The sequence below is a fragment of the Phymastichus coffea genome, unplaced genomic scaffold (assembly GCF_024137745.1).
Source record: "Phymastichus coffea isolate CEN01 unplaced genomic scaffold, Cenicafe_Pcof_1.1 PCOF00104, whole genome shotgun sequence".
In the NCBI taxonomy this organism is placed as follows: Eukaryota; Metazoa; Arthropoda; class Insecta; order Hymenoptera; family Eulophidae; genus Phymastichus; species Phymastichus coffea.
Window position 1 is genome coordinate 608,958 of NW_026706915.1, and position 14,112 is coordinate 623,069.

At 29.6% G+C, this 14,112-nt stretch overlaps 3 protein-coding genes across 6 annotated transcripts; 2 read left to right on the top strand and 1 right to left on the bottom strand.

Moving 5' to 3' along the window:
• Positions 1-216: 216 nt before the first annotated feature.
• Positions 217-2,658, bottom strand: LOC131670213 (glutamate--cysteine ligase regulatory subunit). 2 transcript variants are annotated; one of them, XM_058945628.1, is made up of 7 exons: positions 2,641-2,658; positions 2,038-2,428; positions 1,872-1,934; positions 1,672-1,786; positions 1,278-1,477; positions 1,088-1,202; positions 217-773 (listed from the first exon to the last, which is right to left on the bottom strand). In XM_058945628.1, the coding sequence occupies exons 2-7, from the start codon at positions 2,125-2,127 to the stop codon at positions 631-633; spliced, it is 726 nt and encodes a 241-aa protein (XP_058801611.1). In that variant the 5' UTR covers positions 2,128-2,428; positions 2,641-2,658; the 3' UTR covers positions 217-630. The 2 variants fall into 2 exon arrangements, with proteins under 2 accessions (XP_058801611.1, XP_058801610.1); XM_058945627.1 differs by lacking the exon at positions 2,641-2,658 and having other exon boundaries at positions 2,038-2,541.
• A 5,760-nt stretch (positions 2,659-8,418) lies between these two features.
• On the top strand, positions 8,419-12,183 carry LOC131670212 (golgin-84). Of its 2 annotated transcripts, none has more exons than XM_058945625.1 (7): positions 8,419-8,680; positions 10,319-10,599; positions 10,661-11,009; positions 11,086-11,290; positions 11,359-11,598; positions 11,669-11,890; positions 12,017-12,183. In XM_058945625.1, the coding sequence occupies exons 1-7, from the start codon at positions 8,493-8,495 to the stop codon at positions 12,074-12,076; spliced, it is 1,545 nt and encodes a 514-aa protein (XP_058801608.1). In that variant the 5' UTR covers positions 8,419-8,492; the 3' UTR covers positions 12,077-12,183. The 2 variants fall into 2 exon arrangements, with proteins under 2 accessions (XP_058801608.1, XP_058801609.1); XM_058945626.1 differs by having other exon boundaries at positions 10,700-11,009.
• Positions 12,184-12,421: 238 nt separating this feature from the next.
• On the top strand, positions 12,422-14,076 carry LOC131670190 (peroxisomal biogenesis factor 3). 2 transcript variants are annotated; one of them, XM_058945584.1, is made up of 2 exons: positions 12,422-12,611; positions 12,696-14,076. In XM_058945584.1, the coding sequence occupies exon 2, from the start codon at positions 12,812-12,814 to the stop codon at positions 13,895-13,897; it is 1,086 nt and encodes a 361-aa protein (XP_058801567.1). In that variant the 5' UTR covers positions 12,422-12,611; positions 12,696-12,811; the 3' UTR covers positions 13,898-14,076. The 2 variants fall into 2 exon arrangements, with proteins under 2 accessions (XP_058801567.1, XP_058801565.1); XM_058945582.1 differs by having other exon boundaries at positions 12,422-12,607; positions 12,696-14,075.
• The last annotated feature ends 36 nt before the right edge of the window (positions 14,077-14,112 follow it).

Consider the following 14,112-nt stretch of genomic DNA (forward strand, 5'->3'; position numbering starts at 1 on the left):
GCTCTTAAATCCTCGCGGAGCGAATATTAATAATAATTTTTTATTATTAAAACAAGCAATTTTAGAAGGAAATTTGGTACGCAAGATGACCATCAAAAGGCGAGAGACCGCTTAGTAGCGAACAAATGAGACATAAAATCTCATTGTTACAAACTAATATAAAGATTTTGCACCATTGCATTTATGAAAATAATACAATAAATTTCTATATTTAAAGTTTATTTTTGCATTACATATTATGTTCAAAAATCATTTTAACGGTAAACAAGTAAAAAATCATTTGGTGTTTTGCTATGCATGATGATTAAAATACACGCAATAAATACAATGACAAAAATTTCAAAACAAAAAATCTTCTTGTAGAAATATAAAAATACTTTTAAAATGTTAACAAATATGTTTCTCTAGATTACATGATTCGGTAAATACATTGTCTCCGAAGTAAATGCTTATAAAATAATTAGACTAACATTCAGATTTTCACTTCGGTAATTTCTATATACAATATTATAAAATTCAATATATTTATAAAATATAAGATCCTTTTTCTTTAGCTTCTTCAAGAAGTTATTAATAATGCTTGATCTATATTCCAGAAAAACGTAGTACTCTTTTGATAGCAATAATTTTTTACTTTGACTTATTGATCCTTACTAAATATCCTTTTGATGACAGAACTCCTCTACACCGTAAATGTATTTGATAACGTGCTGCCCAACTCATTTGACTATCAGCGCCAAAAAAATCTGTTAATGACTCTTTAGGCAAAATTGCTGAAAAATAATACGATAAATAAATTCCTTTATTATAAAATAACTAATGTTTTTATTAGTAATTTTTTAACGTAAACTAATAATATGTATTAATTATTATATTTCATATAAATTATGTATGTTAAACTTAATGTATTATCAACCACTGCAAGTTAATCTAATCAACTAAATAAATAAATAAAAAAAATAAATTGACCAACTTTACCAGAATCAAATTACTTTAGATTCATGAAACACTAATACAGTACAAATAGAATTAATTATAACTTTTTTTAAATAATCACTCAATAAAAGTTTATATTTATTACACTTACGATTTGGGTCACTATGAGTTAATAACTGAATATCATTTTGTTTAGTGAATTCTTGAAGAGCAGGTGGAACAACACAGCATGTAGCAAGATTGATTTGAATGATGTCTGGTTTTACCTAAGAAAACAAAGTATATTTTTATAAAAGTTATTGAATGCCATTTGTTAAATTTAGATTTAATTCATAACATACTTTAGCCCAGTTATATAGTTGTATAAATTTTTCTGTATCCAGATCACTAACTCCAATGCTAATTAATTTTCCATTGTTTAAATATTCTTCCAGCACCGTCCAAAGACATTGTATTGATGATAGAATATCATCTTCATTTTCTTCTTTATTTAAAACAATTACCAGTGATTCAATTGCATTGGTATTTAATATTTTACATACTGAAAAATATATTATCGTTATACGTAATAATGCTTTTGTTAGTATAATCAATGGAATATGCAACAATCAATATTAAAATAAATTGTATCTTAAAACAACTATTTATTAGTCTACTTAGAAATCAAAGAAATTCTATAAAATCTAATTATTGACATAAGAATTATTTAATAAACAAAAGTAACATAATTGTTACCTTCATCTATAGCCTCCTTGAGATATTTCGTATCTGAACTGGATAAAAATATCTTAACAGTTATTTTTTGTTCTTTTCTATCTGTATTTTCAGAGTTTATATCAATACCATTACTCTGAAATGAATACACAGTATATAGCATTTGTAATAAAATAACTCTTAGCTGGGTAGATTACAATAAAATTATCTAAAATACTCACAGCTTTTGAAGATTCACCATTGTTCTGAGAATCATCCAGAGTAATTTTGAGAGCTTCGATCAACTGTGAAATATAGAAACATCATATCAGATGAAATTTTGTCTACTTTAAATTAAACATGCTAAAGTACTGAATTATTGATTGTGAGCATAATAAAATAACATACCTCATCTCTAGAATTTAGTCCTGCCTTTTTTTTCAACTCATTCAATAATAGTATATTACCAGTGCTGTATAAATTATTTTCCAGCACCATGATTTCAAACAATTACCTTCACTTGTACACTTTATACTGAATTGCCTCAGAAAACGACAGGTGAATTTATACTAGCTAGATAGTAAAAGTGTACAGTCACTTCCCAAGTATTGTCTGCTAACGCACTGAATATTATGCCTGATGACACAATCAGTCACACTTCATTGACTATATAAGTCTATTATTGCGCTCCTGTTTGAATATTGTCTATCCCGTATGATTACAAAAACGAGCACGTGCTCAATAAAAATTATTTGTTTTTCTATGGAGGCAGCGGTCGGTAAATACAATCAAATATACCCTGATGAAAAAATAATTGATTTTCATAAAGAATGTTTCTTAATTAGCTTTGTCTTAATTCGTACCATCTAAAACTAACAATTTTACAATTTGCATCCCTCGCAAAAGCAAAAAAATCTAAAAAATGAGATCTTGAAAAATTTATACTTTTAGCACAAAAATGTTAGATTTTCGAAAAAGAAACAATATAAATAAATTTATTTTAATTTTTACCATCTACAAATTCAAAAGTTACAATTTGTATCTTCCTGTGAAAAAAATAAATCAGGTTTTTCAGAGTATAACATTGATAGTACTTTTCTTTACTAGATGGCGGTGGGTCTCTTAGCTGAGACTCCGATATGCCAAAACGCAACATTGATAGTATCTCCTACGCATGCGCTACTGGAAAACCATCATTTTGGCGCGAAAGTATTTGAAAATTATCATTTTAGACATAAATATTGGATTTTGATAAAAAACCAAAGCTATTTACTTCGATTTAATTTATATCATCTAAAAATAATAATTTCATTAATTGTATTCCTCGGAAAAGTAAAATAAGAACTAAAAAGGAAATATTGGAAAATGTTCATTTTCGAAAAAAAATAAACAATGTAAATGGACTATTTCATTAAATTTGTGTTAACAAAAACTAATAAAATTATTATTTTTATTTTTCTGCAAAAAAATTAATCAATTTCTTTTAGAGTAATATTGATCAAATCTCTGTATGACAGTATAGCTCTCCAAAAGCCATTCAATATGCAAGCATACGATTGCAATATATCCATGCACATAGACTACACGGACATCTATTCGCGACCCGCGATTTTCAAAATCTAAATTATTTTCGACGATGGTTAATCGTCGAAATGATGTTTGTCCTTCTTTATGTAAAACATAAAATCAAACGATTATTAAAAAACAATGAGCGTTATTACAACATGATTAAATAACGAGAAGCCAAATTTACTAACCAAATTCACGGATATATACGAGGGAGTATAAAATATAAAAATTTTATCAAATCAGTGCATGTTGATATTGATAATACGTCATATGTTACGTAAACCTTTAATAGTAATGTTTCGCCAGTGCTTAAAAGCTCTAATTATTCAATACGGCAATTGCAAATGATTTTAAATTAATTTCCTAAAACGTACACTCTAAAGAGTCTATAGTTTGCGCATTATAATGAAATCATCATAGACATTTTTCTCAATGCTTTCGTTGATAAAATTAATGAACTCAACGATAAAGATATATTATGCTCAATCGACGGTTATGTTAAAAACGTTGGACTTTGTCCTATTTGTTGTTGCGTTAATGCGCGTGCTCATTACGCAATGCAAGGATTTAAACAATACAGTTTACGTATTTTAAATTCAATTGATGGATCTGAAAAGTGTACAAAACATTAGGTATTTTTAATTGAAGCTGTACATATTTAAAAAAACGAATTAATTGTAACACTTGACCTAAAATGAGCTGGAAACTTGTTAAAAAAATTTCTTAGTAAGACTAAAAAACACCTAAATATCACTTTATCACTTACGATGTACACTCAGCATGGGTTGGATGTTGTAGAATTTTTTTTTAATTAGCATAGCGTCAAGTTCCGGTGAGGTGAAAAACTGGCGTAAAAATTTGACATTAGGGTTAGGGATCAGAGGTTTTTGACTCGACTTATATTCTTCATGTCCACCAGCAATGTTGATTTTGACGGCAAAGAAGGGATTTGGTACACAAAATTCTGAACAAATCATCTAAATAATTAATTATAGTTATAAATATTCTGAATTTTCCAGAATACACCCCAAATTATATCTTTTATCTTTTTTACCAAAAACTTTTATAACACTTGAGATTCAAATCTGGCAAATGAATTAACGTATGTATCACAATTATAATAAAAATTATAATAAAAATCATGTCACAATTATATTATAACATATACTCAAAATGTTATATTCTCAACAAAATATGATGTATCTGTAAATTGAAATCAATAAAAGAGAACTGTTATTACGTATAAGTTGACTTTTTCATTTTTTAGATAAAAAAATGACATAATAATTAATTTTGACGGAAAACATTTAAAAGACCTTCTACAAGAAATTCAAGGTCATACATCGGCAGGACTGCAGGTACCAGTGTATCACCAAGAGCGACGACAGATGATGAGACAATAAGCTGGGGGCCTATTCTGAAAAAAAATTTTAGCACATGTCATAAGCATTTATCACATCTAAAGTGATTAATTCTGTGGTAAACTGAAGTGACAAACTGATTTACCACAAAATTTTTTTTCAGAATAGGCCCCCTGCGTGCCGCGTCCGGCAGCCGGCACGTGCTACCCAGAGTCCTGGATGACCGACTCACATATGAATACCCACACATTAACATTCATACATACATTCTGTAAAAACATGTTACAAAATACAATATAACACTCTTTTTCATTATATTGATTATAATTTATATATTTACTATTTCGAATAATTTATATACAAATTACTTCCTTGCTTTGTAAAACCTACAACAATTAATTGTTATAACAGAGATTAGGAGGGAGATTGTTAAAGGAATCGCCACATTATTGAGTTTTGTTTGGGCGTACCTAGTGGCCACTATTGGAACTATATATATTTAATCAACGAATATAGACACAGTATGATTTTATGTATAGACATATACCTCCTTATTTTTATTAAAGTCATCGATTTCTACTTAGGTATTGTTTTTATTTCAATTATTTTAAGTGTATACAATTTTCTTATTGCAATTAATAATTAAATTTACTGCATTTATAAAATATATAATATAATAAAATAATTAAAAAATTAAAATGTTATAATATTGCAAAATACACGAAAAAGCTTATAAATATTTTATCGATATATTGATTATTTAGTAAAATAATTGATCATATTAATGTTAATTAATTAACAAGCAAGCATAACACTGTAAATATCTAACCCTAATGTAATATATTCCTTAATAAAAATGTTAAATACTTAAAAAAACGATTACAGAATCCGGTTTATATCGTCAAATACGTAGTAAAATATGCTATAAAGTTTTCCGAAAAATTTATTATTTTCATAGCAATACATAGAAATTAATTGAATTGATAATATTCTTATTTTATAATCTATCGGAACTCTGTCACTATTTAGTCCAGTCATATTAAAATTGAAAATGGATGTGGATGAACCATAATGAATTTTTGTTGCAATCGTTTAAGAATAAAGATCGATAATTTGCTAACTCTAAATATTTTAAGCTTTGGTATTTATACAATAAACGTTTATAATTAAAACAAGCAAAAATAAGGGTATTTTTAGGCTTATTTTGTGAATTCTAGGATAAAAAGTTACTGAACAAAATTAATTTTATATATCGTACAGTTTACTATAAAATCCCGTTATTCTAAATTAAAAAATTCCATTTACAGCGGCCATAGCGGAGATAAAGAATAACAGAGAAAGTGACAAACAGCTGTATTTCTGCATCAATATTTTCAATTTTAGATAATATTAATGATTATAATTTTAATTTATTCATCATATTTAAAATTGAACATATCAAATGCAAACAACTTTGTTTCAATATTTGTTATAGTTGCTGATAATCGTATTACTAAAAAAACTTACAGAATTACTGAATTAATTATTTCAGAATAAATTTAATCACTTTTGTGGAGCTCTCAACTCAAAATCTCAAGAATAATCATGTGAGCCCTTAAAATCAATTGAGTTTTTTTGCCTAGCTTACTAACAAGATTTGCATCAAATTATGCTAATCTAATCCAATCCTCATGAATCAAAAATTGAATTTGTTATCAATTCACTTAGCAACTCATGAGAATCCTTCGATCCAGTTCAAATTATTAATTAAAAAATCTATTTTCAGCATACTCATTGGCTGACCTTTTCTTTTTCGAAGTAGACAGAAAAATCGTAATGAGGAATTAAGCCAAATATTCGTTTGCGAGTTTCGTCGCTTAGCGAACTAGCCAGATTTGTATATCAAAATGCTAGCTTCGATCGATTTTTATGATTCAAAAACTATATTTCATATCGTGTCACATAGCAGTTTATGAACATCCTTTGATCCAGTTCAAATTATTAATTGAATCCTTGAATTTTCAATGAGTATGCTGAAAATTGACTTTTTTGATTAATAATGTTAACCGTATCGAAGAATTCTTATGAGTTGCTATGCGAATAAATATCAAATTCATTTTTTGAATCATCAAAATCGCACTAGGCTAGCATAATTTGATTCGAATCTGGCTAGTCAGCTGAGCAAGAAAACATCAACGAATTTTCGATCTAGACCTTCGTGACGGTTTTCCTAACTGTTTCCCAAAAAAGGCCTCGTTTGCTTATGCTTTGCTTGTCTCCTCCATGGCTCCTTTTTCTTCGTTGCCGAAAACCTTTGCTTTTGCTCCAGTAGTTCATCCTGGCGCCATCTAACAGAATCTCTTGAACTAACCAAGCATATGTGTTAAAGTTTCAGTAGTACGGCGAGTTAGGTAGGGTAATCGCCATGTCGCGTTTAATTTGAAAGGATTGTTTGAAATGAATGTTTTTGCCTTGAGTTAACTTGATTATCACTTTAATTTAGCAGCAATGAAAAAACACAAGCACAGCGCGTCAAGGAACAACTGCCACAAATACGTGGCCTGACCTTCTATAAGCGTCTATATTCGTTAATCTGGCTAACAGGGGGCGGAAGATAGACAACCGATTCGACAACCAGCGCAAAACTCTCCTAAAAAATCTCACAAAATCTTCTCTCCTTACACGATTACCCAATTCCTTCACAATCTTATTGCATAATTAACTTATGCAAATTCTTGAAAAAATACACCAACATATAACATACTCAAAACAAAAAATAACGGATACTCAAATTGTATACACAAAATCTACTCCACACACCTACACAATTTAACTATTAGCACTATAATTATCGTAAACAAAACCTCTCTCTTAGACTATCTACTATCTATAATTCTCTCCTCTTTCGAATATCCGCCAAGTTAGAAAACATGCGCTCTTGCGCAAGAATTTGTTGACGGCCGATCGGCGGACGGCCTCTCAGGGGGCCTATTCTGAAAAAAAATTTTGTGGTAAATCAGTTTGTCACTTCAGTTTACCACAGAATTAATCACTTTAGATGTGATAAATGCTTACGACATGTGCTAAAATTTTTTTTTAGAATAGGCCCCGTGCTAACATTTTTTTCAGAATAGGCCCCCAGTCAGAGACCCACCGCCATCTAGTCTAATAAAATAAAGTAAATAGGAGTTTAAGAACATGCACGTTAACTTAGGACTTTGTATATTAACATGTCTAATTAAATTTTAGAGTGTAAAAATTACAATAAAATTATTTTCAGTTGGTAAAATTTAAGGAAAAGCTAGAAATATATTTTTTTCTTAAGAAATAAAAGATTTTCCTGTAAAATTTATCAGTATTACAATTGCACAAAAAACATCGTATTATTCAAATTCTACAGGAGTACAAATTAGTTTTATGTATTTTTTAGATGATACAAATTAAGAAGAAGGTATTCATTGTTTTTTTTAAAGTCGCATATTTTTCTGCTGGAAGATAGATTTTCCGCCGCGCATGCGCAGTAATACGTTAATTTGAATTGCTAATCTTCCCTACGAAAATTTCTTCTTTCTCTATTATTAAGGAGGGTACAAATTCCAAAAAAGCAGTTTTCTGATGGTACAAATAAAAATGAAATTAGTAGTATTTTTTTTTTAAGATATCAATTATTTTTCCGCCAGGAGTATGAGTTTTCCGAAATATCATTTTTTTTCGCTTTTTTTAAAATTTTGGAGGGTACAAATTCCAAATAAGCAATTTTCGGTTGGTACAGATTTAAACGAAGCTAATGGTATTTTTTGTTGTTGTAAAAATCAATCATTTTTCTGCCAGGGTCGTCTCGAGATAGAAAGCGCCAACAGACCAGAAGTCAGCTGTTCGCAGCAGCTGATGGTCCGTCAAAAATAAAAGTAAATTTGAGATTGCCAAGCAGATTTTTCGCTTTGACGCGATAATATGGCCTGGCTTTCAGATCTTGCTGGTAAGGCCGAAGAAGTATTGAATAACATCGATAAAACTACTGCTGCAGTATTGAAAAAAGAGGATGCCAAGAGAGATTCATTGGGTTCTAGCCTCGTCGAGGTTAGATCACTGCCACCCAACTCTAATTTCACTGTTGAAGAGTTTTTAAGGAATGAAGAGAGGTGAGCATTTGTTACTAATCTGTAACTTTATTCGAATATGTTTGTTGTAAATTTTTTTTGCAACACTTAATTTGTAGGTCATTTCCACATATAAAATTTGCTCTCTTACTTGAACACAACTTTTATGGATAATTATAATTTCTTAATGTATTAGAAGCTTTCGAAGCTGTCAACTCATAATAAACAAATTTCGCAGTGTAAGTAATATAATAAAACTAGAAGTTTTCAGCGGCTTTTGCGCGTGATGCATAAAATTAATAGCGTAATACGTTAATTTGTGATTTGCGGATTACACGCAATATTTATAAAACAGCCGATTCAATGTAATTGCAGTACTGTGTTGTCATGAAGTAAAAACAAACACACATATACAACTATATTTATGTAAAACATGTCATATATTTTTACATTTATACATGCATGTATTAATATCTATTTAAGAATAAGTAGCATTTGAAAAAATTTTACCTTAATGCACTCGTTTAATTTTTATTATTTTTGCATTGTTTGTATTGTTTGCAAATGAAACTTAGTAATACATATATAGTGTAATTTATAATAAATGAAATTTTTTGAAAAAGGTCTTTGTAGATATAATTTTAATTTGTTGTATGTGCAATTTATTTCCAACATATATTTTAATAAAGTCCCATGATCGTACTTTTAATAATGCTACATAAAATTGCCCTTGACTAAAAACATTTCTACGCAGATCAACAACGACATTATCCAAACATTTGTTGTTAATCTTTGTAAATAGCCATAGCAAATACTAACTTTATTGGAAATTATCTTTTTTTAAAAGGGTAATCATTTTCATAATATAAAATTATGCAGTTTCAGAAAACAAGATTGTTAAATTTACACCTATTAAAATTTTGTACTTCAATAAAGAATTAGATAGATCTAAGATTTGTAATCTTGCACCATTACATAAACTCTCATTGATACTAATATTTCTTATTGACATCGCAATACAAATTTTTTTTGAATGCAATTTGTAAGGTAGTAAACAAGATGGATTCAATATTGCACATTTACTCATTTCATTAAATGTTTGTTGACATTAGTTGACCAAAAACATTGTATGTAATAATGCTTGATTATGTGGGAAGTATAACAAAAAATTAGACAATTCAATTTCATTTGGTAAAACTCATATCAGTAGTAAATCTCTACGATTAAAAATGTCGCCATAATACGCTATATTCAATAGAGAGCTTAGTTTATTGCTTCTAGTTCCTCTTACTTTAATTAGTAAAAATTGTTTTTGAAGTAGGAGGTCATTCGATTGTTAAATCGATATGTAACCTTACTGTATAATGACTGACACAATATGACAAACAATCATGGTAAACAAAGATTTAATATTATATGAACATTTGTATAAGTAAAATAAAATGACATTTTAAATATCAAACTAACAATTAAATATTAGGGTTCACGCCACACGTAACCATCATGTGATATTTCAATATTAATCGACTGAACGAAACTTTATTTAAAACTTCATTTAAAAATCGCGTTCATGACAAACGTTCTCATCATGTATTATTTATTTCAATCGACCAATCGCAATAATTAGAGGCTACAAGTCCCATTTTTTTAATAAATCGGAATATTGGTTGATTTATACAGATACTCAGATCCGAAAGTGTACACAAGGAATTCGCCGTTCCCTACAAAAATGACTGTATCAGCACCACCAACGCCAGCACACACAGACAGATCGATGAATTTACAAAATGAATCGCTCGCCTGGTTGGATAATGCTACCATAAGCAATAACCGAAAAGAGGAGTTAATAGATACGCCTAGCAATAATGGCTACAAAAGTAATGAATCTTACGATGATTATCAAATGCCTGATGAAAATGAAAACGGAGTTGGAGATTTGACTCAATATTTTAATGCAAATGGTAAGTTAAAAGACATTGTTGAAATAATTTCGTTTAAATTAAAATAAAAACCATCTTGCAGATTACTCCATGTTGGATGATTCTATGATTCCTGTTGCAGTAAGCGCAACATCAGGCGATAAAGAGCAGCAAGTCAAAGCAGAATATACCAAGGAAATCGAATCCCTTAGGGATAAAATAAATACAATAACATCCGAAAGAACGCGTTTCATAAGAGAAATTTCGGATCTTACTTCAACATTAGAAAAAACTAGATTTGAATTGAATGCCGTTGAATCGGAACTTGAACAACATCGCGCTAGAGCTTTAAGGACATTGCAAGAAAGAGATAAATTGATAAGTGAACTAAGAAGCAATTCTACATCTGAATTAGATGACACGAGTGTTCTCGTTGAACTCAATCAGCTGAGGTATAATTATAATTTCATTTATTCGCCGTATGAAAAATCGATCAAGGATCGAAGTAAATTTATACGTGTTTGACAGGCAAGAACGCGAAGTGCTGAGAGAAGAAAATCGTCAAATTAGGGAAAAACTACGTTTAGCACGACAAGAAGCAATAGACGCTGAATTGAATTCAGAAAAAGTTAGACAAAGAGCAATGGAAGCTGGCATACAAGCAAGAGAATCTATTGCTAACGAAAGAAGAAGGAGACTCGACGCTGAAGAAGATGCGAAACTTCGTAGTGAGGTAATGTTGAATTATCAAACATTTTTCATTACAATGACTTTCGTAATTCACCAATTTTCTTTTTTTAGGAAGTAAACTCATTGCGGGAAGAATTAACGCTCCGGCACAATTCATTCCTAGCAAAAATTCAAAAACAAGAATCTGAAATCTCGAGATTGAGGTCACAACTTTCGGCAGCTACGACTCCGAATTCAGAAGTCGAATCGCGATTATCTAGCTTGACAAGAACTTTAGTCTTGAAACAACAAGAATTAGAACATTTAACTACAGACAGAAATGCTTTAAGACTGCAACTTGAAAAATTAGAGGTATAGTTGAATTTAAAATAATGCTTGCACTGAAATTTCACCTTTCTCTTATTGTAATTTTGATTTTCAGCACGAGTATCAAAACTGGAGAAAAAGTATGCCATTTAGTAATGTCAACGATACCGATGATGCCAAAGCTTTACTGCCAAGTTTCTTGATGGAAAGTCCTTTTGATACTGGAGTTGCTAGAAAAGTCAAAAGAGCTTATTCGTCTTTAGATGCTGTGGGAATAAGAATTGGAGTGTTTTTAAGACGATATCCTTTAGCAAGAATCTTTGTTATAATTTATATCGTGAGTAAACTATTTCCTGTAGTAAATATTAAATCAGTATTAATTATTATTAATATTTTAATTATTATTTGTTATATCTAAGTATAATTACTAAATATATTATTTGTTAAACATTAATTGTTTCAGGCTTTACTTCAGTTCTGGGTATTGATTGTATTATTCTCACAGTCTCCAGAAGCACGATAAATATTAGCAAGAATTTAGTTTAGAACAGCTTTATAAGTGCATTTTGTATATAAAATTTGTACATATATCAAATTATTATTATATTGTAATGTAGAAATGATTAATTATATATAATAATAAAATACGCTATATTTTATTAGAAGAACAATTTTTAATTTTATTTAATTATCAATCCTTTATTTCACACAAGTTTTGTATTGAAAGATTCAAATTTATTCATTGTGAATGACAAAACAAATATACCATTCATACCTCTATGTCGTAACGGTTGCATATGTGTACGTAAATGCATGTTTACGGGCGAATAGCAACACAACTGCCATTGCCAGAGATGTGACAACGGCTTGCAACTGCCTACTATAGTGCCTATCGAAGTTGAGATCGTGTCGTATTTACAGATTGCAGGTTATGTTTGTTGCCCAATTATTGTTTCAATTGAACAGTTGAACTTTTTATCTTTCTACTTTCACTAATTTCTTCTTATCAACGCACCATAAATGTTGTGGTGGAACTTTGATAATCTTATTCAAGGTTGGTTAGTAATTTGTTGCATTATTATTTCATAATAGCGTTATTTTTCACGACGACGGCCGGAAATTTTATTTGAATTATTTTTCAGTGATAATAAGGTTGTGGAATAATCCAATCGATTAGCAGGAGATAAAAGATCGTTAAAAGAAAATGTTAGAACGTAAATTTTAAAGTTATAAAATTCATAGAATGAATTGTTGAATCATGTTTAGAAGAGTGAGGAACTTTTTTTACAATCACAGACGTAAATTTTTATTTGGTGGAGTATTTTTCGGTACTCTCATATTACTAGCAAGATATGCCCGAGGTAAAGTCCGAGAATCGCAAGAAAAAGAAGTGAATGAGTTGTTAGAAAGAACTCGAAGAAGACAACACTTTGAAAATACAGAAAGAACATGTAATGAAATAATGCAGACTCTTTCTTCAAATTTGAGAAATGCTGTCACAAAGTGTCTTGATTGTGAAAAAATTGTGAATGAATTAAGAGAGGGTACTGCTGATAAAATTTCTGCATGGAATACACTCAAAGTCCTTGCCATTTCAAGAACTGCTACAATAATATATTCGTACACAATGTTCGTTATAACATTAAGGATACATTTCAATGTTCTTGGTGGATGTATGCTTAAGGATTCAAAAATTTCTAATAATTCTTCTCAGAGTTTAGAGAAAGTAGATGAAAGAACAAGGGAAAAATACTTATCAGCATGTGGATATTTAATGGATGAAGGAATAAAAAAACTGTCAGCATTAATCCAAGAAAAAGTCAAAGAAATCACTTCTATTTACTCTTTACAAAATAAGTTACATCTACATGACGTTCAACATATATACTGGGCAATATCATCTACATTATCTGCTATGGAAAATGAAGATCCAGTGAAAAATTTATCATCCTACATTGTTGATCCTAACTTAACAAAAAACAATCAATCTGACAAACCACTTATCAAACTGATCGATCAAACTTTAGATCTTATGGAAAGTCAAGAAGTTCAAGAGCTTATGCAAAATAATTTGAGGGCAGGCTTGGCTTTATTGACTGACAGAATATCAGAATATTTTAACGATAATGTCAAGAGTGATAGTGCTGAAACTCAAGCTAGTGATATGTTTAGCAATCTAAATGCTGCGACGATGCCAATGGCTAAAATAATTCCAATACTAAATGGGCAAGTACCAGAAAATCCAACTTCTGGTGATTTACCGTCTGATTGGTTGGAGAGGCTTTTACTGAGTGAGGAACTAAAGGCTCTAGGAGCCAACATTTATGAAGCTTTTTGTTATTAATTTTTGTACTATTATATTTTGTTATTATTATTTCTTTTTGGTTATGCGAGTGATACAATTTCTTGGAATGAAAAACATGGAAGCATAATAGTACAATAGTTTTATTACATAATGGTAAGGGTATCTTACATTTTAAAGATGTACCAATGATGTATAGGCATTTCACACAATGTTCAAAGTTAGTTTTTAATAAAAGGAATGTAAAAAAAAAACTA

Coding starts and splice junctions, on each gene's coding strand:
- LOC131670213 (XM_058945628.1), bottom strand. CDS start 2,127: ATGGTGCTGGAAAATAATTTATACAGCACTGGTAATATACTATTATTG. Junction 1,787..1,871: donor ATGGTGAATCTTCAAAAGCT/GTGAGTATTTTA, acceptor TATTCATTTCAG/AGTAATGGTATTGATATAAA. Junction 774..1,087: donor AACTCATAGTGACCCAAATC/GTAAGTGTAATA, acceptor ATTATTTTTCAG/CAATTTTGCCTAAAGAGTCA.
- LOC131670212 (XM_058945625.1), top strand. CDS start 8,493: ATGGCCTGGCTTTCAGATCTTGCTGGTAAGGCCGAAGAAGTATTGAAT. Junction 8,681..10,318: donor TTTTTAAGGAATGAAGAGAG/GTGAGCATTTGT, acceptor TGATTTATACAG/ATACTCAGATCCGAAAGTGT. Junction 11,010..11,085: donor GTTGAACTCAATCAGCTGAG/GTATAATTATAA, acceptor CGTGTTTGACAG/GCAAGAACGCGAAGTGCTGA.
- LOC131670190 (XM_058945584.1), top strand. CDS start 12,812: ATGTTTAGAAGAGTGAGGAACTTTTTTTACAATCACAGACGTAAATTT.